The sequence below is a fragment of the Monodon monoceros genome, unplaced genomic scaffold (assembly GCF_005190385.1).
Source record: "Monodon monoceros isolate NGI ecotype Baffin Bay Population unplaced genomic scaffold, NGI_Narwhal_1 Super_Scaffold_19, whole genome shotgun sequence".
NCBI classification, from domain to species: Eukaryota; Metazoa; Chordata; class Mammalia; order Artiodactyla; family Monodontidae; genus Monodon; species Monodon monoceros.
Window position 1 is genome coordinate 64,110,059 of NW_021703775.1, and position 25,214 is coordinate 64,135,272.

Sequence of the window (25,214 nt, forward strand, 5' to 3'; positions counted from 1 at the left end):
TTTCTTCATGATAAAAGATTTAAGGCTAAAATTTTCCTTCTCAGATCTTTTCTGTATCCATCGATTTTAATATCAACTGTCTTTTATTAATTTTAAGTTAATATGTTTTTACCTTTTTTATGATGTTTTTAGTTTTGATTAAGTTTTATAGGGAATCATCTCTTGGCTGTAGAATTTTAGACTTATTAGATGATGGTCAGAGAATATAATTCATAAACTCTCACATTTGGGGAAATTATTGAAGTTTTATTCATGGCCAGGTCCACAACAGTTTTTGTTTTTGTTTTTGTTTTTTTTTGCGGTACGCGGGCCTTTCACTGTTGTGGCCTCTCCCGTTGCGGAGCACAGGCTCCGGACGCGCAGGCTCAGCGGCCGTGGCTCACGGGCCCAGCTGCTCCACGGCATGTGGGATCTTCCCGGACCGGGGCACAAACCCGTGTCGCCTGCATCGGCAAGCGGACTCTCAACCACTGCGCCACCAGGGAAGCCCCCACAACAGTTTTTATAGATGCTTCATGGACATATGAGAAGAGTATATATTATCCATGATAATATATCCATGATATATGGAATCAAGCTCTCTGATTTGCAGATTGTATAATCTGCAATTATCTCTTCTATCTTGGCTTATTTTTGTCTATTTGATTTGACATATTCTAAAAGAAGTGAGTTAAAGTTCTTCCCCAAAGTTATAGTTTGGAGGGTTCCTCATGTTCTGGTTTTATACTTTTCCTGCTCTATTCTTTGGTGCCCAAATATTTATGTTCTTGCTCTCCAGTCGTTGCAGTAAAGCTTACACAATATCCCTCTTTGCTATATTTAATGCTTCTGAACTTGAATTCCTCTTTATCCGATATTCACATTGCTACTCCAGCTTCTTGTTACTTACATTTCCCTATTATATCGTTGCTCATCCTTTCACTATCAATTTCATTTTCACTATGTTACCAGTATATTTCTTGTCCAAAGCATATTCAAAACTCATTACTCACCATTGTTTCTTTCAGCCTTCATTTCTTCTTAAGATTTTTGTTCTAATTTCATCCACATTTGGTAGGAGTAGTTCCTTGAATAGTTTCCTCAGATTACATGAGTATTTTTCATTTGCTCTTACTTAAGAACAATATTTCGGTTGGGTTTAGGATTTTTGGATTACATTCCTTTTCCTCAAGAATCTGTAAACATTTCTCCATTGTCTTGTACCTTCCCCAATGTTGCAGAAGAAAAATCCAATGCTAATCTATTCTCTTGGCCTTGTATGCAACATATTCTCTCAAATTGCAAGTTTATATGAGGCGATCTCTCTCCTTGGTTCAGAAATTTCTCTAGAAATGTCCAGATGCATGAATTCCAGGCAAGATTAATCTTGCCTGGAATTCAGTGAGCACTTTCGTTCTGAAGACCTGTCTCCTTTTTCTGCTCAGCTGTTTCCCTCCATTTTTTCTGGGTGTCCTCCTTTATCCTGTTCTGTCTTCCTGAAGTCCAATTATTTGCATGCTGTGTCTTCTAACAAGCTCCCAGTTGATGCTGATGTTGCTGGTCCAAGGGTCACACTGAGGAGTTAGCCAGAGGGTGCAGTGTTTAGCTGTGTCTGGGCTCACCTCAGGGGCGCAAGTGTTGGTGGGGTGACAGGTAGTTAGGACAAACTGAGGCCCAGGCTGGACATGCTTTGCCCTTCCGGGTGGTGAAGATAGTCCCACAGTTCCCCAGCAATAGCTACAAATGCTGACCTCTGTACATCTCATCATTCTGAGCTTGGGCACTCTTCTCTGGAAAGGGCCCAGTGCCTGGGCAACTTGGATGCTTTGCCCAAAACACTTCTGGTTTCCCTCAGACACTTGGGTACTGGCTCAGTGGCACCAGCCAGCTTCTTGAAGGGCACAGACATTTTCCAGGTGCCAGCCCTCCTCACCCAGAGCAGTGAACCAGGAAACACAGATCGATGGCCTCATTCTTGACCACCAGTCAGGCCATTTTCATCCTTTTTGGGAACGATGATCTTATCTGAGGTTCCCTTTGTATAGGGAGAACAAGTCTGGTCAGCATTACTGGTGTGGGAAGATGTGAGTGAGGGTAGAACCAACAAGAGGATCTCGTTCAAGCCAGGACTCACTCATTCTTTATGGCCTACTGTGTGCCAGGCACTAACCTAAGTGCTGAACGAAAAGCCTGTCGAGAAACAGTTCTTACTTTCAAACCTGTGATCTCACCTTCACACACTCACCTGATCCCATCACAGTAGGAGGTAGCTCTTACTCTTACCACCATTTGACAGATGAGGAAACTGAATCACAGAGAATTAAGTGTCTTATCCAGTTATCTATTGCTCAGGACAAAAAAACAAAACCAGGACTGGAGCACGGTTCCACTGACTGGATACCACCTACTACATTTTGCTATCCAATTAAACCCCAAATCCAGATGGGTCTGTCCGTCTAGTATCCTCCTTCAAGGAGCTAGAGTTAGCTTCCTTGATGCTTCAGACAGGTTTCACAATCTCACTGTAATAGCATCCCTGTTGGCTCCCAGCCTCGCCCTCCTGTGCATCTTACTGCGGTCGGGATGCAGATCCGCAGCTGGGGCAACACCAGCTCCAGTGTACTGGTTCATTAAAGACTGCGAGGACATCTTCTTTGTTTTGTCTCCACTGACATCTCTGTCTTGGTCTCCCTCCCTGCTTCGAAAGTGCATCCTCATGTGTATGCAAAAGCCCAGCATCTGGGACATCCAGCTGTGGGCAAGTCTCCCTGTCACCACCGAGTAGATGATGGATTGCATCCACCCAGCTTTACTCCAAGCCCAGCTATCGGAGGCTTGCCTGAATCTTGTCAAGACTCAGGCCTGAAGCCAGAAGCCCTGTTGCTGATCCAGAGACCAGCAAACCAACTCCAGAAAGCTGGCTTTGTTATGAATTATCCTCGTTTGGCAGTGCCCCCGGGTGAACCATTAAGAGTTGAATGCTGAAGACTGAACCACTCTGTTTTGGAGAGGAGCACCTGGTTCATTTGCACGCTTAGCAGCAACGGTGCCAGCGCGCTTCATGGCGGCTGCTCTGCTGGCAAAGACAGCTGGACGTGAGGAGAGGAGGGCCAGGGTGAGGCTGTAACTGCTCAGTCCTCCCGAGCAACCTCACCGTTCGGCCCCTAGGCTTCCGCCCGCACTGTCGCCGCCGCATCTGGGATGCCTTCCCTGCGCCTCGCCACCTGCTGGAATCCTGCCTCCTCTCTCAAGCCTTCAGCTCCCTAAAGGCTCTCCTTCCCCATCACAACACTCTATAGCTCCCATTCTCCTTTGCTACTCAGCACCTGCTCCCCCTACTGCCATTTTGTATACAAGACGTCCCCGGAGAGTCCTCAGTGCGCCTGAATCTCACAAAGGACTTGCCAAAGTGAGGCAGGAGTCAGCCACAAAGTCCAGCTGGAGCCCAAGACTCCTTCCTCCCTGCTGTATTTTCCTTGATTAACTTGATCTGTGACTCACCTGTCAGTGGAGATGACAGTCCGGTCCCCCGTCCGCCAACCTGGGCTGGGATTTTGGTCTGGATAGACTTCCTTGTTGCACTGTGGTGGTTAAGTGGCGAAGGTGGTTATCTTTTGACCTGGGTCGGGGGGGCCAGCACCTCCCTCCTGCCCCAGCTCTACTAAGGCGTATATTCCTCTCTCTCTCCTCCAGTTCTGGCAGTGTGGCCAGTGGGTGGAAGTGGTGATTGACGATCACCTACCTGTCCTGAACAATGAGTACTTCTTTGTTAATCCTTACAACAAACAAGAGTTTTGGCCGAGCCTGCTGGAGAAAGCCTACGCCAAGTAAGGATGGGCCCGTCCCCCTGCCCAGGGCCTGGATGCTGGCCCTGCCTGCCCAGCCACTTGCCCTGACTGACGCTCCCCACCAGCCGGCGCTAAGACTTTTGGCAGCTCTGCTCAATGCAAGCGATGCCCCTGGGAGCTTCAGAGCCTTTGCCACCTCGCTGGGCATCCTCTATAAATAATCACTGTGCGCAAGGCTCAGTTGGAGCCAGAGGAGGGACCCAGAGACACATGGTGAGGGGTGGGCAGGGCAGAGCTGGACAGAAATAGGCACTGACAACGGTATTACTGTAAGGGCTGGTGTACGGGCCCCAATAAAATGTAGTATCATGTTCAAAGTCTGCTGAGAGGGGCAGAGGAGAGAGACAGCAGTTCTGACTCACAGAGACTCAGCTGGGACTGCACAGAGGAGGTGGCATTGAGCAAGGCCTTGAAGGATGGGTAGGATTTCAGAAAAGAGAGAGGAGATATGAGGGGGGGAGTGATTTGAGCAGTGACCCGGGCGGGACACTTGGGGACCTGGTGTGGCTACCGTGAGATTGCATTTATGACTGGGGGGCAGGGCGGGAGCTGCTTATTATTATATGGTCCAAACACCATGAGTCAGGGACTACCTTCTGGTGTTAACAAGCTCGAGGACTTATAAACTCCCCAGGTCACCTGTTTCACTTAGACAATTTGGGTTGCTTTTATTCAACAGCTGTGTATGGTGCATTTAATCATAATCCAGGCACTGTGCTGGGCACTGGGAGAGACGCTCACGCTGGCTCAGTCGGGGTGTGCAAGAGTATGTGTGTGTGTGAGAGGTCTCTGTCATCAAGACCCACACAAGTGAGGGACACATCAGAGCTGGAAGTCAATGCTAGGAGACAAAAGGTCAGGGGACCACACATTTCAGGAGAAAAATGAATAGTGGAGAGTGTCCTGGAATCAGGTTCCCCAAAGATCTTCCTAACCAATGCCTCATAATGACAAATGGGGAAGCCAGGGCTCTGAATAGTGAAGTGACGGCAGGTGTAAGCGATTAACCTGAGTCTACTGAGGTTTTTGGTCGTTTGATCAAGTGACATCATTTGGCAAGACTGAAGACCCCGCCCCATCCAATCCTGGGCCCTGAGGAGTGGTTACGACCCCACAGACTACCCCAGTCCTTGTCCTTCTGGAGGCACATCTCAAGGGCTCTTTTCGTGCATTCTTTCTTTTGAGCCAGCTTGTGCAAAACTAAAGCTGTTGCTCATTTCCAGTGTCAGGAAGAGCTGGTCGTTAGCATTTGAGAATGAAGCCCAGAAAACAAGCGAGGTGTATGAAGCAATCCATATGTTTGGGGAGGTTAATTCACTTCTAAGCTACTTATGCAAACACTGCCATTATCTTTCTGGGGTGGATTCAGTGCTCACCGCTCCAGGGCCTCTTTTTTTTCCTTATTGAAAGGGGGGAGCATGGCAGTTCACTTGGAGAATTAGAAAGCTCGCAGATGAAGTGATGACTTTGACCCGATTTTGTTAACAGCTGACCTAAAGCAATCATTCAGCTTGAAAAGAAATGGGAAACTGGACCCAGAATCCACATTCCACTGCCTGAAGAAATCTAGTGCAGGAGAAAATGTTTCAAACTCCAAAGCTATTTAAAAGCTTTGCCCTCCATCCAAAGAAGGGGGTTATAGAATGCAGGAGGAAATCAAATAGAATTACAGCACATCAGAGCTAGACGGAGCCTCTGTCAGGATCAAACCCTACCTTCTTTGAAAGATGAGGAAACTGAGGCTTGGGGTGGGGAGGGGCAGTGAAATGACTCGCCCAAGGTCACACCGTGTTTGAGGCCAAGCTGGGATCAGGTCTGTCCTCCCCAGTCATGTGCTTTTCCATCATTTCTTGATACCGTCAGTCCTAGAGGAAAATGATTTGCCTTTTTGCATCTTTGGAACTCAGTGTCTGGCACAGAGGGACCACAGCGCAAGCATAGAGAACCCACCTGTCCAGGTGGAGATGGTCCTCTTTCCCTTCAAGGGTGTAGGCAATACCGAGTGAACATGTGGATCCCAAACTTTCAACCATTCTTGCAGCTAGGGAGTCAGAAATGAATTGGTCAAGTGAGTCAGATGTGGAGGGAAAAAAAATCTTTGTTTGCAGGGTTTTTTCCCCCAGAGGTCATAAAATAGGAGAGTGGGAGACAAGATCTGGTGAGCTGCCTAGCATCCTTTCTGGAATCTCTGTGGCTCAGAATTATAGCCTTTCAGCATCCTTTTTGGATCCCGATTTGACATCTGAATTCTTCCCCCTCTCACATCATTGCCAGGCATGTAGACATTTCCCCAAAATGAGGCTGAAGCCGAGGGGTGAGAAGAAGGCTCTCTCAGAATTCCTGGGTTCAGGTGACACGCGTAGTGACAGGTGTGGCGAACACAGTGCTCTCCTCTTTCCCTCCCTTTCTATTTCCTGGCAGCAAAGGGTGCTAAGAGTTGACTTGTCCCTGAAGCATGAGCAGGATCTGTGAGCTTGTGTTTGTAAAGCAGAGAGGGAGAGCTCGTTGTCTAAACACCCAGCTGCTGCTGGGACAGGCTTCGTGGGCATCGTGGAGACACAGCGAGAGAAGGCTGTGGAAGACACCGAGAGGGGGCCACTGGCCATGGGTCCCTCCCCTTGCATTGGGTGTCTCTGTGGTGACTGCAGAGAGTGGGAGGTGCATGAACTCAGACCATCAGACGAGGCCCGTAGACACTGAGGCAGTGGCCCTGAAGTGACAGGGCAGAGCCAGCAGCTACTTTCCTGGTGTGGCTCCAGTGAAGCTCTATTGGAAGCCAGAGGGGGGAGGTCATGCTGGTGGGCTCTGGAATGGGTTCCAGAACCCTAGTCTTGGTGATCTTCCAGCACCCTCAGCAAAGCCCTCTTAATCTAGGACCCAGAGCCAGAAAACGTGGAAAATCAAGTGAGTCAGACGCTGAGACCTACCTAGGCACGATCGAAGCTTTGCAGTTGACTAAAGACACTGCAGAGATCAGAGTCTAATACCAGACAACCCTGGTCAGAGAGAGGGAGAGACAGAAAGATAAGACTTAGAACCAGTTTAATAACGAGTTGAGATCCATCTGCCACCTGGTTCCTGTAGAATGGCCCTTGGGTTCTGTGGATCCTTTGCTTTCATTAACACAAGACTCTCTAAGCCGTCCATGGTGTCTGTGCCTGGGACGGTGTCCTGCTGAGAGCGGCTCCTTGATCTGTATTTGCTGAAGTGAGTTTACGTGAATTCTGGGGGGGCCCAGGAGGAGAGAACGGCAGAGGTGGAAGTATGGTGAGAGAGGGGTGTCTGAGGAGCCCCAGAGCTGATCCAGGTGAAGGGCCAAGGACCGGGAGGGGTCTTGTCCGAGGCCTCGGGCCCCAGTAGAGGCGGCAGCAGGGTGGACCCACGCCTGACCCCCACGTGGTTTTGCATCACCAGAAAGCAAGCCACAGCTGGAGCTTTTCTGCGGCTACCAACCTGCATGGGGCTTGGCCTCTGCTTCCCCGTCAGGGACAGGAAAGCTTAGGTCCCGGCCGGAGGCCTGAGTGACTAGGCAGTGTGGGAACATGCCCACTGGACAGCTCTGACACCAAGAGGCAGGGTCTCCTGCCTGGCCTGGCTCAGCTCCATGCTTTTGTGGGTTTGCCCAGCCTATATTTTAGGAGACCATGGGAACCTTTCCAGTTCACCCCATCGACAGGAACTTGAGTTCTCAACACAAATCTGACCTCATGTGGCCCCTGCTTCAGTGGTTCTCCTTGTGAGTGATCAATCCGCCCTCTCTCCCGGGAATACCAGTCAGTCCATCATCACCCCCACTCCACCACGCTCTTCCGGCTCCGGAGCCTACCTGATTTGATTCTTCCTCCCCAGAATGTCCATCCCACTGTCCGGACCTGGATAAAACTCAGTTGAGAGTTGTGACCCCTCTCAGAAGCCTTCCCGGGACCCCCAGTTACTTCCTCTCTGTTCCAAGGTGATCCACGCACTCTCACAGCAAATAGACACCCAAGGAAGGCAAAGCAACCCGACGTGTCCTTCTAAGGGGAGAGCATGTGGGCGGTGAGTGCTGCTGTGGAGGGGTGGACGAGTTTGGCGGTCGAAGCAGGTGAGCATGGACTTGCTGTCCTGATCGTGCTCACAGCAAGCACACCCCCACAATCCAGACCCTCTCCACGTGCTGTGCGCGCTTCACCTGGCAGCACGACCGCAAGAGCCCATTCCCCGGAGGAGCAAAGGGGGCCTTGAAAAGCTCGGCCTCCCGCCCGAGAGGAGAGCTCACGGGAGGGGAGGCCAGCAGTTGGGCTGAGCAGATTGGCTCTTGAATCTGGAGGCTATCTGCCTCTGGGGGAGAATTGGGAGGAGGACAAGGTAGGGCAATAAGACAGGGCATTTCTCAGCGTGTGGGTCCAGAAGCAGAAACCCCATGGGAGGGTGGGAAGAGGCATTTTTAAAAATATGTATTATTTTAAAAATTTATTTGGCTGAGCCGGATCTTAGCTGTGGCACTCAGGATCTTTAGTTACCACATGCGGAATCTTCATTGCGGCACACGGGATCTCTTAGTTGCGGCACATGGGATCTTTAGTTGTGGCATGCGCGCTCTTACCTGGAGCATGCGGGATCTAGTTCCCTGACCAGGGATCGAAGCCGGGCCCCCTGCATTGGGAGCATGGAGTCTTAACCACTGGACCACCAGGGAAGTCCCGGAAGAGGCATTTTGGAGAACATGTCTGAGAGTTCTAGGTGGTTTGCTTTGGGGATGTGTTATGTAAGCCTCACCCTCACCTGTGTTACCTTCAGTGACATCACCTCACTGGTGATTCTGGGGGGAGTGGGTTAGTTCTGAGGATGGGAATGGGGATTCTGGGTCAAGCTTCACACAGAGTAAGAATAGAGGCTGCCTATGGCCACAGCGAGCATCACAATTGTTGACTGTGGGCTCTTGGAGGGCAGGAACAGGGTCTCATCCATCTTTGAACGCTCAGTGCCTAGCAAGGTACCCTGCACACAACGAGTACTTACCACTGTTGTTAAACAGGAAACAGTGGATCCTTTTTTTTTTAACATCTTTATTGGAGTATAATTGCTTTACAATGGTGTGTTAGTTTCTGCTTTATAACAAAGTGAATCAGTTATACATATACATACGTTCCCATATCTCTTCCCTCTTGCATCTTCCACCCTCCCACCCTCCCTATCCCACCCCTCTAGGTGGTCACAAACCACCTAGCTGATCTCCCAGTGCTATGCGGCTGCTTCCCACTAGCAATCTGTTTTACGTTTGGTAGTGTATATATGTCCATGCCACTCTCTCACTTTGTCCCAGCTTACCCTTCCCCCTCCCCGTATCCTCAAGTCCATTCTCTAGTAGGTCTGTGTCTTTATTCCCATCTTGCCCCTAGGTTCTTCATGACCATTTTTTTTTTTTTTTAGATTCCATATATATGTGTTAGCCTACGGTATTTGTTTTTCTCTTTCTGACTTACTTTACTTTGTATGACAGACTCTAGGTCCATGCACCTCACTACAGATAACTCCATTTCGTTTCTTTTTAGGGCTGAGTAATATTCCACTGTATATATGTGCCACATCTTCTTTATCCATTCATCTGTTGATGATGGACACTTAGGTTGCTTCCATGTCCTGGCTATTGTAAATAGAGCTGCAGTGAACATTGTGGTACATGACTCTTTTTGAATGATGGTTTTCTCAGGGTACATGCCCAGGAGTGGGATTGCTGGGTCATATGGTAGTTCTGTTTGTAGCTTTTTAAGGAACCTCCGTACTGAAACAGTGGATCCTTATCATAGTAATAGCCAGTCCTTATTAAAGGCTTCCCACGTGCCAGGCACTACGCCAAGCCCAGCCCCACGAGGTTAAGTAACTTGTCTATAGGTGAAGCAGCTGAGTATCTGGTGAGACTGGGATTCAACCTTTGGCCTGTGGCTCCAGCACCTGCATTCCTAAGCTCTGTACAATACTGCCACCCGTGGGGCTCCCCAAGCCCAGGAGACCAGGAGAAGGAAGTGATAATGGTGGCACATCGCTAGATTCTTTATCCAGGAGAACAGAAGGTGGGTGGGTTGCCATAGCCCGGGGGTGGTTGGGAAGTCCTGGGAAATATGCAGAGGTCCGGGTACACCCTCCCTGTCTGGGGGCACCAAAGGCACCACAGGCGTTGATCTGCCTTTATCCCTCCCAGGTTTCATGGGTCCTATGTCAACCTGCACCATGGCTACCTCCCTGATGGTGGACCTCACGGGAGGGGTGGTCACCAGCATCAGCCTGCGTTCCTCCTCGTCTGACCTGATGACAGTGGTGAAGATGGTAGCCGAGGCAGGCTCCCTGATGACCTGCAGCACCCTGGCCGGGGTGAGTAGACCAGGAATCTCGCTGCACTGGTTCGAGCCTTTCCTCGCCCAGGAGTGTTCAGCCACTGGCCCATTCGGGGGAATGGCCAAGTGACCATCACGGAGCACTGATGCTGTGCTTTACCGACGCCACCTCATTTAATCCTCACGGTAGCCCTCCATCTGAAATAGGGATCGCAGAATTCACTTACAGAAGAAGAAATGGGCTCAGAGAGGCTAAGTAAAATGCTTACCGCCACACAGCCAGTGAGTGGCTGAGCAGGGGTTCAGATGCTCTCGTCTGATACTGAAGCCTTTGCCTAGTGCTTCCCTGTGACCGGAAGCAGTGGGGTCCAGAGTGAATGGGGTGCCCTTTGATTCTCACTGGCTTTAAAGGCAGCAGCCCAAAGGCAGACTACCCCATTCTGAAAAGCCTGAATGACCCTCCAAATTATTTGAGTCTGTTCTGAGACAGCCAACACCGTATCCCTGAGGACAATTCCTTCACTCTTTAACCATGTGGGCTTTGAGTCACACACCCCTAGTCTGCAATGCCACATGAAACCAGAATGCACTTTAAACCCCAATTCCTCATAGCTTGGAGGTGTTAGGTCTTCCCAACTCCCACAAAATGCCCAGAAGTTATGTCTTGTGTTGTGTCTCATTGATAGCAAGTAATTGGAGAAGCCAGCAGCCCACGTCCTCAGGACTTGGTGGCCTTCTGTCTGTCATGGGGTGGTCTCCTGAGGTGTGAAATGCTGGGGCCTCAAGCACCCTACAGCCTTCAAACTCTGCCTCTCTAGGAAAGAAATCCAGGAACACATGCCGTTCCAACGTGAGTCAGGGATGCTTTTCATCTGGCCACAGCCCAGCTGCTGACTGAATAGTGCTTTTCTATCTTTTTGAAGAATGTGTGAATGTTTAATGCTTGGTCTGCTTTCCTCCTTTGAAGCCAACAGGTGAGTCCACGAGGATGGTAAACGGGCTGGTGAGTCGGCATGCCTACATAGTGACTGGCGCTGAGCAGGTAAGGCTCTCCATGAACACGGTGCCCCAGGGTTCTTGCTCCCCTACACAGGAGTCAGAATCACTTGCCTCGGTGAGCCCAAGAAGCTGAAACAAGTAGTGATCACCCTTGCCTCCACCATGTCCAGGCCCATCATGGACAACCTCATTCCCTCTCTTCATCCAGTAGTTCTGGTGCCCAGTATCCTCATCCCCCAGGGACCCACCAAAAATCTTACTATCCTTGAATGGCCTCAGACAGGCAGAGTGTCTAACTAGGCTGGGGGATTAGCCCAAAAAGAAAGCAGAATTAACTACCCAATTGACTTTGGAGAAAATTTTGCCCCAAAAGGGTTTTATTTGTTATGTACCAACTGAACTGCTCTGAAAAAGACACTTGAAAATGCAGGGGCTCAAACAAGATCAAGTTCACTACTCAGCTAGGCAGGTGATTCCAGAGCTGGTAGCTGGCTCTGCCACCTGCAACATGGGGCTTCTATCTGGGAGCCCAGGGCAGCTGCCTCAGGTCCCCTCATTTCCCAGCCGGGGGAGGAGAAAGAGGCCAGGGACACTTATACATCCCTAAGGAAGGCACGTATCAGTAAAGGCACACACCATTTTCTCTCAGATCCAATGAGTCTGGACCTAGTCATGTGCCACCCTGAGGCCCAAGGTTGTCTGGGAAACATACCATCTAGCTGGGCTGCCATATGCCCAGCTAGAACTTTATTCCCATGAATGAGGGGAGGATGGCTACTGGGGGACAGTCTTTCCCCTTGATGCAACAACCAACTTTGGGTGGACAAAAATGCATATCATCAGTGTGTGCAGTGGCGTTTGGTCTGGAAAACACTACTAAAGTCCACCCTCCTCAATTCATAAATGAGAAGCCGACACCTGAGAGGGGAAGGCCAGGGTGATACAGCTGCTTGAAATGGCTGGGCCCAGACACCACGACTCCTGAGTTCCCACCTACGCTTATCACGCAGCCGTGCAGGGACAGCACTTCCTGGCCTTGTGATGATTTCCCACAAATGTTCCCCCATCTCTGTAGTTCTCACAACTCTTGAGGTCTGATAATGTCTTCTAGGTCATAAGAGACAGTGTCGCAAACCCCAGGGTCCATTTTTCACAGGTATTTATGGGCCAAGGAACGCAGAGTATCAGCTTCTATTTACGGCCTATTTCTCATATCTGCCTTCCCTCTCTGCGTGTCAATCTGTCTCTCCTGTCCATTGACCTTAGGCCAGTTACTCCATTGCTTTGTGTTTGGGTGAATGTTCCAATCTGCAAAACAGACGCAAGGTGGGAGGGAGACGCAAGAGGGAGGAGATATGGGGATATATGTATACGTATAGCTGATTCACTTTGTTATACAGCAGAAACTAACACAACATTGTAAAGCAATTATACTCCAATAAAGATGTTAAAAAACAAAACAAAACAAAGCAAACAAACAAACAAACAAAAAACCCAGAGGCAGTATTTTCTCTCCCGCCTTCCTCCCTAAGGAAATCAGTACCAAAATGCTTCCTCTGCACAGCAACTGGAGGAGAGTAGGCACCTAATAAATGCCTGTTGCATCAGCGGACGAGTGTGCTTGCATGAGTGAATGAATGCACTTGTCTTTGGCCTATGAGGATGACATCACGGATTCTCCATCATAGAATATGTGAGGAGCTCCAAGGACATTTCCCACAAGCAAGGAAGAGACCCTGATAAACCGAAGCCATAAGAGATCCCAGTCCCAGTGGTTCCAGATGCCCTTCCTCTGGGATCTCCCTTGCCCTTCTCTGAATTCTCAGTGGAGACAGACAATACCATCATCACATCTGGCCACGGATGGACATTCTGCTCCCCGTAGCTCCCCATCCCGGATGTGGACAAGTCTAGGTTAGAGAGAGAAAGTCCGCTTTCTTGTGTGCCAGCCTTGATCCAGGCAGGGCTGCCTGGATTACTGTGTTGACAAGACTTGGGCTCTGCTTCCGGACTTGGAAAAAGAGAGCTGTGATCAATGAGTGATATCTGTGCTGGGCATGGAAGGAAGGAGCCATGGTACCTGCGTGATGTGCTGGCCGTTCCTGGCAAGGCCCTTTTCATACATTGAGACGGCCTTTCTTTCTCCTCTGAATGCAGGGGAGAAGGGACTTGTGTATCCAGAGGTCCAGATGGCCACGGAATGTGAGTCCCGCAGAGGCTGGCCGTGGGGATGGCAGTGACTGCCGGCTTATAGAGCAGCCAAGTAAACACCTAGGGCCAAGGTCATGGAGGTGAACTGGGGAGTGGAAGTGCGGGCTTGGCTGGGGTTTGGGCTCGTGATGATTCTGCTCACAGCCCGGATGTTTCCTCCCCCACAGCACACGCTTTGAGTTGTTCTTATAACACACAGCAGTCTAAACAGGACACTTCTGTGACAGTAGGTGATGAAGACCGTGTGTCCTGCGTGATCCATTCCCACCATTCTTGCCACTCTACGGCTGCTGACGCTTCCCAGCCTGTGCTCAAAGGAGCACCAGCCTGGTGCGATGCTCTATGAAAGCAGTATTCGGATGTTAACATGTTAAAGGCTCTGAGAAGGCCTGTATTAACAATGTATTAACAATATAAGTACAGCTTGGTTTTAATCTACCATTAGCCATGAAACCATTTTTTTTCTAGGAGTAACAATTAACTGCCTCTGGAACTTGCATTCAAGAGAATACTTTCAAGGAATTATTATCCTAGGACAGATAACCTGGATCACCTCTTCCCAGTGGCACCCTTTCTGAGAGATCTGACCAGGGTCAGGGTACAGTCAGCAGCCAGGAGAGTGAAGCAAGAAAGCCCGCCCATTCTCAGATGCAGCTGTGACCTTAGCCTCGAAGGTTACGCCTGAGGCACTTGGCCAAGGCCCATGTGATCACCAACAGAGCACTGTCGAAAAGAAGTGACAGGGTCAGACAGCGCCCAAGAACTTGATTAAAGGTTCTTCCTGCAGAAAGAGGAGGTTATAACTCTGACCACAAGTGGTAAGATTAAACCAGCCCATAAATGCAGTGAGCTTTTTAATCTGCTCATCCACCCTCTGGGCGGGACACAGACAGGAAGATAAATGAAATTGGCATTTTTTACTATGCACCTGGCTGGGTCAGTGACTCCCCGGGGCCAGGGGGTACGTGTTTCTCTGCATGCCTCATTTAGCCCTGCTCTCAGCCCCTTCCGGGCACTGGCCCCTCTTCTCCCCTGTGCCTGCCTGAGCCCCTGACTGTCCCTTAGGCACTGAGGGTGGCTCGTTAAGCTATTTGGGCCGCCAGGCGCCCATTTCTCGCGTCCCTGTTCCATGGGCTCCGTCACATGCTGGCACTTAAGCATACACTGTGTGCAAAGCCTGGGGTGCCTGGTGGGGGGCAGAGAGGGGCACCCCATCCCACGTGGCATTAAAAGAGTACCTTTCACTGCAGTGTCAGCTAGACAGAAGTAGACAAGAAAAGAACCATACCCAAGCTGGGTTCTTGGGCCCTTGTCTGACCACATCGCTCCTTCATGCCACTGCCCTACTGGTAATCACGTGCTGGCCCAGGGTTTACGTGCAAGGTCAGGGTCTCGTCCACATGTGAGAATGAGCTGGGCCCTGGAGCAGCTGTATCCTTTATCCACTCCCAATTCCAAAATTAAGAGCCTGGGCTTTGGAGACTGACAGTGGCTGGGATCAGAGTTCCTCCTCTGCCACTTACTCTGTGGCCTTGGGAAAGTTGCTTAACCTCCCTGATGCTCAGTCTCCTCTGCAAGACGAGGATTATATGAATATCTACCTCAGAGGATGGAAGGCCGTAGTGCACATCACACACTCAGCCAGGCCTGTCTCCGAGCCCTGCCTCCACACACGGGTTTCTTTTCCACGTGGGAATATTCCACTCGGGACTTTCTCCTGTGACCTGGAATCAGTGAACAAGTCCGCCCCTTCCTCACCTCTCCAGGCCTCTGTCTCCTCAGACAACATTAGCACAGATCAATACTGCCGCTACAACTCAATCATGCTTTAATTCCTCTCACCAGGCGGAGGCCTCCTGGATCCAGGAACATAAGTCCAAAGGGTTGTGATTGTTTTGTTGTAACTTTTCAACGAACAGTCCTGCCCTCTGGCCTCAGTGGTCTGAAGGAGCAAGTGTGCCGGCCTCTGTATCTGGGACAGATGATCATGCGATCCCCTGGGGAAGGAAGGAACGTTCAGGCCACGGGGATGCCCTGCTCGCTGACAGAGGCAGGCTGCCAGGGGGGCCGGGTGCAGCCCCGGGGCCGCAGTCTAGGAGGGCTCCACTCCCAGGCCTCAAAGGTCCTGGTCGTGCTCAAATCAGCCTCCTACTGGCCTTGCTCAGGACAGTGCTGTGGAGACCCCAGCACAGCTCCCAAGGGGCCGCCAGCAAGGAAACAGCTATTTGAGTGGAATAGAGATGCCGGCTGTGACAGGACATGGAGGAGGCTGGAGACCCATAAAGATCTCCCCTCTGCAGCCCATGGCACCATCCGTGCTGTTTATCTGCTGTTGTCTCAGCTGGCTCAGGTTTTAGGATGCAGTCGTACAGACTGAGGAAGCTGTGCCTGCCCTTCAAGGTGCTGCACAGAAAGAAGGACCGTTTTCTCCTCGGTCTCATTCCAACTCCACACAGGCAGAGACATTGATTTTTTTTCCTTTCCATTTTTTTTTTTCCTGCTGCAGCCAAATGAGGTCAGAAGTTAAATTAGCCCTTGGAGGTGAAAAGCAGCTGCATTCATATCCCTTCTGCTGACTCTTGCTGGAGACCACTGACAGTTTTCCTTTTCTGTTCTTTGCAGATTCAGTACAGGAGCGGCTGGGAATATCTTATCCGCCTGTGGAGCCCCTGAGGCAAGAGCGAATGGAGAGGGCGCTGGAATGATAGGTACGGCTTTTGGAAACCTCTCTCTCTCCTTCATGGAGACCCGGTGTTTGGAGAGCATTCTGACCCATGAGGGCAGCAGGTAGATCTCACTGCAGGTCTGTCCAGCTCACACCTGTGTGTGACTTTCAGTTGAACTCACACTCCCGTGATGCCATTCACCAAGCATCATTTAAACACCTGCTGTGTACTCCGGACTAAGTACACTGTGCTGGGTGGGTGCTGTGGGATGCATACAGATGACAAGAGACAGTGTCTGTCCTCCAGAAGGAAGCAGTCTTGAGCGATGAACCCATATACCTAGAATAAGTACGAAATTAAAAGAGGGGCAGGGTAGGGCAGGAGTCAAGCTCTACTTGGCAGACAGAGATGGGGAGAAGGAGTCTCCTTCCATAAAAGGATCCCATGGGATTCTGATCCAGATGATGCCATGTCATCAGGATGGAAAAGACTTCATTCTAGGGGGAGCTGGGGAGCTGAGGCAAAGATCTGGCTGATTTTTTGATTCATTCCACCTGCATCATCCATCCTGCCGTATTGGTCCAGACTCCCACGAGCAGCCAGTGCCTTGCTGGTGGTAGGAGTGAACAAAGCTACGTGGGTCTCAGATGCCTCTGCTGGCCGTGTCCCAGGCAGTTGCTCGCTGACCCAGCTGATCTATGGGGCCCCCGCTGTGTGGTCTCTAGTTCCTGGAGAGCTGGGCTGGTGTTTCCCAGCTGCCAGGAGGATGGATCCCTGGTCCCCACCCCTTTGCTGACTAAGAATGAGATGACAGGCCTGAGAGGGATGGCAGGCCAGCCACAGGGGACTGGCTCCTCTCAGCAGCCAGCAAGGCCCAGCCTGCCCGCAGGTCTCTGAGGGCCTGTGTTAGATCCACGGAAAGAGTCGAGACACGTTGGCCAGCCGTGGCAGCTTAGCACGAGGGAGAACATGATCTGAAAGGAAATACATTGCGTTCAAGCAGGTGAAAATCAATACACGGAGAAGTGTGTTCTGGAGGCGAATGCAGAGTTCTCCCATCCCTGCCTGAGCCTGATGCCCCAGGCTGGGCGGTGCCCACCAGCCGAGGCGCCTGCACAGGTGGGGCTGGAGGGTAGGAATATGAGAGAGAGGGAGAGGGAGAGACATGAATTCTTAGCATAAACCTGGGTGTGACCTCCCTCAGATGCCCCCTGGAGAACAGGGCAGCTGAATCCCCTCCTCCCGCACAGAAGGGGAATGAAATTGCAAAACCACGCACCACTGGACAATACTTTTACTCCCCGCCGTACTCTCTCCTTTTATGCTGCCTCTGTCCTTTCTTCCTCCCTGGGGATATCCATGGCCCTTTCCAGCCCTTCCCAGTCATCACCCCAAGCTGCCCAATATGGCGCGCGGTGGGATCCGATTAGCCTGAATCCCTGATTCGGGGTTGGCTGTTGCAGTAGGAGTGGAGGAAGGGCAGATGTCAGAGGCACAGTTCCCTTGAGTAGAAGAGGCAAGAAATTCACGTGAGCTGACGTTCTGACCACGTCCCCCAGGCTAAAGATCAAATGACCAGTGAAGGCAATAAGGGACCCCAGAGGTCAGGGAAGAGAAGCTTCCCATGGGCGGGCCTGTTCAGGGAAAGCTTCTTGAATGGGGTTGAACTGGAGTTCAACCAAAAAAAAAGTATGACTCACTTTGGAAGCCATCCCTAGGTAGGCGGGAAGGGTCGGCTGCTGCGCTGAGCCAGAAACATCTGTAGTGTGTTCAGGGCCAAGAAGCTGGCCTGAGGCAGAGGAACCTAGGGGAGACGTGTCGGGGGCTGGAACCAGAGAGCCTGGTGCCAGCTGAGAGGTTTGGATTTGTACCTACAGGCATGGGGGTTCACAAAGGCCTTTGAGCAGGGAGGAGAAGTGTGCAGAGCAGGGACGGGGGATGGACCCTGCCACACCTACTCTGGAGGATCACGTACCCCGGCTGAGGGCTGAGGTTCACCATTCCCCACCAGCAACCGGGCTGGAAGGAAGCGATATGGCCGCATCATCACTGTCTCCGTGCACTGGTCGATTTCTTCGCTACGTTTCTTAAAATTATTTATTTATTTATTTATTTTTGGCTGCGTCGGGTCTTCGTTGCTGCGTGCGGGCTTTCTCTAGTTGCGGCGAGCGGGGGCTCCTCTTCATTGCGGTGCGCGGGCTTCTCACTGCGGTGGCTTCTCTTGTTGCGGAGCATGGGCTCTAGGCACGGGGGCTTCAGCAGTTGTGGCTCACAGGCTCTAGAGCGCAGGCTCAGTAGTTGTGGTACATGGGCTTCATTGCTCCACGGCATGTGGGATCTTCCCGGACCAGGGCTCGAACTGTATACCCTGCACTGGCAGGAGGATTCTTAACCACTGCGCCACCAGGGAAGCCCCTTGCCTACGTTTTAAGGAGTGGAGACGGATGGGGAGGGCGGGTGGTCTGATCTCAACCATAATGGAAATTTCAATCACACACACTTAAAGACAAACTTGCATGAATCAATAGTGTATTGATTTACACTACATTTATTTTCCCTTACACACTGCAGAAAATGTAATTATCACTTAATTATAAAATTACCATTTTACAATAACACATGTGACTGGCTCGGCCTGCAGCCAGAAGCCTGAGTGGTCCCTGCGTTGCTCTCCCGGCACAGAGGTGACCCAGGCCCTCCATGCAAGTCAGTTCCAGAGAACTGGACCCTTCCAGAGAAGGGTCTCATTACACTTTTGTGCCTTGGGGGCCATCACCTATGGACATGCCTCCACTTTCAGGAGTGGGCTGGGAAGTGACAGATGCTCCCTTCTGCCTGTGAGGTCTCCCTCCTTCACCGCAGACTCTAGAACTAGCTTCTGGAACACATTATCCCAATGAAGTAGACAGCTTTAATTATTAATTAATTAAGCCAGCAAAAAATTATGGCATCCCACTATGCGCCAAGGCATTGTGTTAAAGCCCTATGACGGATAATATAATGGTGAGCAAGGTCACTGATCTCATGACACTTGGAGTCTAATGGGGGACAGCAAGAAATAAACAAGCACTAGTAACACAGGGTGCTAAGTGCTGAGATGGGAGCGGTACAGTGTGCCATGCGGGCTCAAAGGAAGGGCACCCCAGGGGGGACAGGGAAGGTTTCCCAACAGAAGTGCCTTTTAGGAGGAAAGATGAGTAAAAGTTATTGGGTTATAGGACTGAAAGGAGGAAGTGTATTCCAGGCAGAGGGAGCATCATGGTGAAGGCCAAGGCGGGTCTGGGTTGGGTGCTGCCACTGCCACCAGACAGACAGGTATTTCTAAGGAAATGAAGATGTTCATTATTGCTGGAGTGTACAGTTCAAGGGCAGGGGGATAGGGAGCTGCTCGGGTAAACCTGGAGAGGTAAGCAGAGGCCAAGTTCTCTTTCAGAGTTTGAAGTTCATCCTGAGAGTAAAAGGGCAGCACTGATGTGTTTTCAGCAGGGAAGTGCCCTAACCAGACTTCTGTTTTAGAAAGATTGTTTTGATTGGAGGTGTAGAGTATGAACAGGAAAGCGGGCCGGACTGAGTTCCGGGAGACCGGTGAGCAGTCCAAGAGGGAGATGAGGGTTCTTGAACTTGAAAACAGCAATAAGGATGGAAATAATTCGACGGCTTTGAGAGGGGTTTAGGAGGTAGAATCAATAAATCATTACCATTTGGTGATGGCTTGGACGTGGAGGGTATGCGGGAGAATAACCCTTCACGTTCTCGCGTGGGCAGTAGAAGGAGGCAGAGGGATACGTTGATTTCAAGGTCACGGTGGGGCTCTGGTGGAGACAAGGAATGGACCATAGCATGTATCCATCTGAAGCTCAGGAAAGAGGATGGGGCTGGGAGACAGCTTGGAAGCCATCAGCATAGAATCACCAGGTAGAGCGACACTGTCCACTCACACCCAGAAGCTACTGGAGGCCTGTGCAAAGGGCCCCTGTCGGGCCATGTGTGGTTGAGATGAAATATCCCAGGAGGTCTCATCCTATGGTCTGTCTCTCCACGCCCAGGTCTCTGGAGTGGCAGGAAACCCACGACCGACGGAAAAGCCAGTTGTATGAAAATAAGGATGATGGCGAGTTTTGGTACTTACACTTTTTGCAAAATTAGATTTTAAATCTTTAACTATTGCCCAAACCCTCAATCCCCACCCTTTTCCCTAAACTTTTGTGAGAATAAAGATTCGCTTTTCAGAGATCTAGGTAGAAGGAGGCTATTTTCTCCACCAAGACACAAAAGCTTTGAAAAGGAAATTGTGTGTTCTCTCTTTGCATGAAAGGTATTTCCTCTCTGAAATGTTAGAACTCTCAGGAAATGTTAATGGTAGAAGGGAATATTGGCACCAAAGCTTTGAAACCACCAGTTTCCTGGAAACCAGGATGCATGGTTATCATGCCTGTAACTTCTTTTGCCATCTTTTTTGGAGCCCTGGAGTGCCACAGTCTTTCCTGGCATGAATCGCAAGAGAGGAACATGGGGGTTAATCTCCCAGCCCTGACTCTAGAGTTCTGGGTGAGTCATCGGTGTCATCACTCAGCAGCTATGTAGGACTAGATGTTTTACAACACATCCCCAGCCCTATGCTCACATCTTAAAGAATAAGATGGACATTTCTCTGAAGGGTTGTCTGGTTTATTCAATGACATACTTAAATAAAATTTAGCATGTGTGAGAAAGAGACTGGGTCTAAGTAATTAAGAATCAGAGGGACACATATAAATTAGGAGGAAGAGTATTTCCAGTATCGCAACTTTAATCACAGGTATGATTTTAGGTGTTGAATCCATTGTATTCTGATAAGACCCCAACCGTGCATTTGGCAAAGGGCCCTAGGGAAAGGTGATTTTCTTAGCAGTGTGTAGGACCCAGGACAGAAAGAGACTGGCAGTCGTCTTGCTGGCCGTGAGAGGGACCTGAAGAACTCATAATTTGACTCTGTCCTTGTCCTTCCAACCACTGGAGACATCAGAAGTGTATCTGACCACGAAGGAACCAGAATGGGGCTCTGGCCTTTGGGTAGGACGGTGGTAAATCAACGGATACTATAGCTGACAGGCAGAGGTACAGTGAAGTTATGGGACAAACACGTAGTCGTTAAGTGATGTGTCTCTCTTTATAACAGGATGTCATGTCAAGATTTCCGAGATAACTTCTTCTGCCTATTTATATGTAAGCAAGTTCCAATCAGCCTGGGCCATGGAAACGCACTCCATGAAAGATGGTCCCAACTGATGTTTAAGAACCACTTAATTCCAGGAAATGCGGAAGGTAGTTATGACCTTGGTAATTATTCTGCCAGATGGGAAGCTGCTAGCCTTTGCCCTATCCCAGCTTCAGCTCTCAATGGCCCTCGATTCTAGACCATCAGCCTGAAGAAGAGGACTTTGTCAGCCCAAAGGGACAGCTATACTTCTCCAGGGGAAATGATTGCTGGTGGGGGTGGGCCGGAGAATCTCCAGTGTGAATCCCCTGCTCTCTTGCTTTCCCACTGTCCTTCTACTAAGCTCCATCCACCTCCCAAGAGTAGAACGGGCCCACTGCTCTTCAGTAATTATCCAGGGGCTTCCCTGGTGGCGCAGTGGTTGAGAGTCCACCTGCCGATGCAGGGGACACGGGTTCGTGCCCCGGTCCGGGAAGATCCCACATGCCGCGGAGCGGCTGGGCCCGTGAGCCATGGCCGCTGATCCTGCGCGTCCGGAGCCTGTGCTCCACAACGGGAGAGGCCACAACACTGAAAGGCCCGCATACCGCAAAAAAAAAAAAAAAAAAAAAAAAAATTATCCAGGACATTGGGGGAGCTATGAAAAGAACACTGGGCAAAAGTCAGGGCCTGGGTTAAACCATTGTTTTTGCCACATTTTGGCTTTGTGACTCTGGTCTCTCTGTCCTCAGTCTCCCCAACTGTACATAGTGGAATTTAGTCATCTCTATCTTCCCCTTGAAGCCACAAAGCACCATGCAGGCATCAGGGAGCATATTTCTGCCCATGTTGGTTGATGTATCCTGCAGCACCATACTGAGATCCCAGAGGTGGGCACCTCAGAACCTGTCTTTGGGCTCCCGGGAGATGAATCTCATTGATGTGATTTTAAGAGAGCGAGTGACATACTCTCACTGCACCTCCGGCTCCCCGTCTGTGACATGGTTGAGTGAAATATCACCCTCTGAAGATGAACCTGAGTGTGCTCACACATCCTGCATAGGAAAAGCTATCCAAACAACATAGTTGTGCGTGTGTGTTTGTGTGTGTGTGTGTGTTTGCACCTCGACACGTGCATTCCCTCACCTTGGCACCAGCCTGTCGAGAATGGTATGCTTGAATGACCCCACGCCTCCAGGCTCTTCACTCTGCTGGTCAGAGAACCTAGTCACCAGGAGACCAAGGACAGATTCTAAGAAACCACCGAGTCACTCGGGCAGCAAGTTTACTGATTCATCTTCCTGAGCTGCACCTGTCTGACTGTGGGCCAGCACCCCCAGATATTAGTGCAGATCGATGAACTGACCAAAATTATACATTGTGCCATCTGTAGTAATTCCTTGCGAGGGAGAGAGGGAAGGGAGGCAGCCGGCGAGCACCTGGCTCTGTGCTGCTAACTGCACTTGAGTGTGTCATCTTGTTTGATCCTCACAAAAAGCCGATGACCGAGATGGCCTCTACGTCTCCCTATTCCCCCTTCAGAGCTTCCCAACCGTACACCAACCTTCTGATGTCTATTAATTCATTTCTAGCTTGTCTCATCTTCATTTACTTTTCATACATTATCTCTCATGCATTTGGTTGTGTTGTTTTGTTTGGTTTTTTTGGCTGTGTCAGGTGTTTCGTTGCAGCACGTAGGCCCTTTGTTGCAGTGTCCAGGCTTCTCTCTAGCTGTGGTGCACAGTCTCAGTAGTTGCGGCATGCGGGCTCTGTAGTTGTGGTGTGTGGGCTCGGTAGTTGTGGCACGCGGGCTCAGTAGTTGAGGCGCGTGGGCTTAGCAGTTATGGCTCGTGGGCTTAGTTGCCCGGTGACATGTGGGAACTTAGTTCCCCGGCCAGGGATTGAAGTCGCCTCCCCTGCGTTGGAAGGCGGATTTTTAACCACTGGACCACCAGGGAAGTCCCGATCTCTCACACATTTGAATCTAATGGTTTTCACGTTAGTTGTCTCCCTCTGGCTTTGGTGAGGACTCTTTGGTAGCAGAGTTCTATGAATTGCCATCTCTCTGCCTCTCTTCCTCTGTCTCCATTGATGCTTGGGGGATTGACACCATTTCATGGCTCCATGGTTGTCACCAATGCATACCTGAGGCCTCTGGAATTCCACTTATTATTATAAAAATAGCCCTCAACTTTACAGTGTAAGAAACATTTTCACCAAGTAGGAACTATACTTTCCCTCTTTATTTTTAAGAGGAGGAGACTGAGGCTCACAAAATAAAGAAGCTTGTGTCACAACTAGTAACTGTGGGGAATGGGACCCAGGCCTTAGGTCTATTAGCCCAAATCCAGAGTTTCCATCACAACCATCACAACATTGAACTGGCTCTCTGAAGTGGTCACGATCTCATCCTGGAATGCCAGAGATGAGCTGAAGTCCAATCACTGCCCTTTTTCATGCAGGACCCCAGAGGGACATGCAGTACATCTTCTCTGTGCCAGAAAGTATGGGAAACAACTATGTCATCGTGTCCTTCAATTTTGTCATGCCACAAAATTTAAAGGCAAAAGACAGGACATTTCCACTGAAGTCCGAGGTGTTCAAGGTAAGGCAGCATGCTTCCGGGCTTTGCCCTTTGAGGACATTTCTGTACACCTTGGAGAAAGCAACCAGCTAGGCTGGGAGATTTCACCCAGCTGCAGACTCAGAAATAAAACCCAAAGGGTGATAGAGTTCAGGGAAACCTGAGACAAAGGAGGTTACAGTGGGCACAGCTCCTGCCCTGCTGCAGGCTCTGATGCTTGTTCCTTAAAAAGTAGTCTGGTCCGAGACCAGCTGTTGCAACAGTGCAGATTCTGGGATCACCCCCAAACATTCTAAGTCCCGATCTCCGTGGATGGAGCCTGAAAATCTGCATTGTAATGAGCTCCCCAGGGAATGCTTATACACAGAAATGTCTGAGAATCATTGGCTAAACTCTGGGAGGAGTTTAAGGGAAAAAACAATCCTGGGTATACAGCCGGGAGGTACGTTTTTCTCTTATGCTTACACCAAAATCGGTCAAAGCTCCATGGTTGGCTTACGAGCATCTGCTTGGCCACTCATCCAAGGCCAGGTCTTCCTCTCCGCCTAGCCTCCCCTCCCCTCTGATGGCTCTTCAGTCAGCCCTTCAGCTCCTAAGGGGCCATCCCGCCACACAACCCCCAACACACACTCACCTGCACACACACTAACTGTGAGGAGGTGATCAGGGAATTCCTTTTTTTTTTTTTTTTTTTAACACCATGAAAAAGAAAGGAGTTACAAAAGAAAATCTGATACCTGTGCTCCCTCCTCCTTTCCCAAATAGTTTAATGCATCCCACAGATAAAGTGAAGGGTTCTCAAATCATGCACCCCACAGCCTCTGCACGAACATGGATAACTGAGATCGTGCAACCATCAAATGCTGGGATCCCCTGTCCCCATATTACAGGTGAAGAAACTGAGGCCCAGTGACGTGATGTGACACAGAGTTAATGGCAGAGCTGGGGACCGGGTGCCAGATGTCCCTCGAGCCTTCAGTCAAACACACCCATCACTTGTGTGGCTGAAGCTCTGACAGCATCTCTACGAAGGATCCCAGGAATGTTCACTGAGACTAAGGCAACATTCACAACTAGGGCCTTAGCCCCGTCATGGACAGGCAGGGCTCCTGGGTCCTGAAACAGTCCTGTGCGCTGGCTGTGGTCCACTCTAACACGAAGGCCTCACTGATAGAGAACTTCAGAGTTCCAAACATGTTCACATTCACTGTCTCAAAAACCCCAGTACTCCTGCTTTTATAGATGTGGAAACCAAAAGTCAGCATGAATGACCTGCCCAAGGTGCAGCTGGGTGGTGACAGGGGAGTGCCCAATACCAGAACTTGTGGTCCCAGGATGAGGGCTCTCAGCAGGACATAGGCACTTGCCTTTCTGGTGGTGCTCACAGATCAAACAAAAATATGTTTCTGGCTCTAGAAGGAGGAGAACCCTTTGGGT

The 25,214-nt window shown here is 50.2% G+C and overlaps 1 protein-coding gene across 1 annotated transcript in view; it reads left to right on the plus strand.

The window, feature by feature from the left end:
• CAPN13 (calpain 13) overlaps positions 1–25,214 on the plus strand; it is a 274,099-nt gene that overhangs the window by 15,937 nt on the left and 232,948 nt on the right. Inside the window, 8 exon segments of the mRNA XM_029232828.1 lie at positions 3,673–3,806; positions 10,009–10,053; positions 10,055–10,178; positions 11,109–11,183; positions 15,974–16,059; positions 20,064–20,138; positions 21,176–21,321; positions 23,656–23,798. Coding sequence (XP_029088661.1) covers positions 3,673–3,806; positions 10,009–10,053; positions 10,055–10,178; positions 11,109–11,183; positions 15,974–16,059; positions 20,064–20,138; positions 21,176–21,321; positions 23,656–23,798 — 828 coding nt within the window.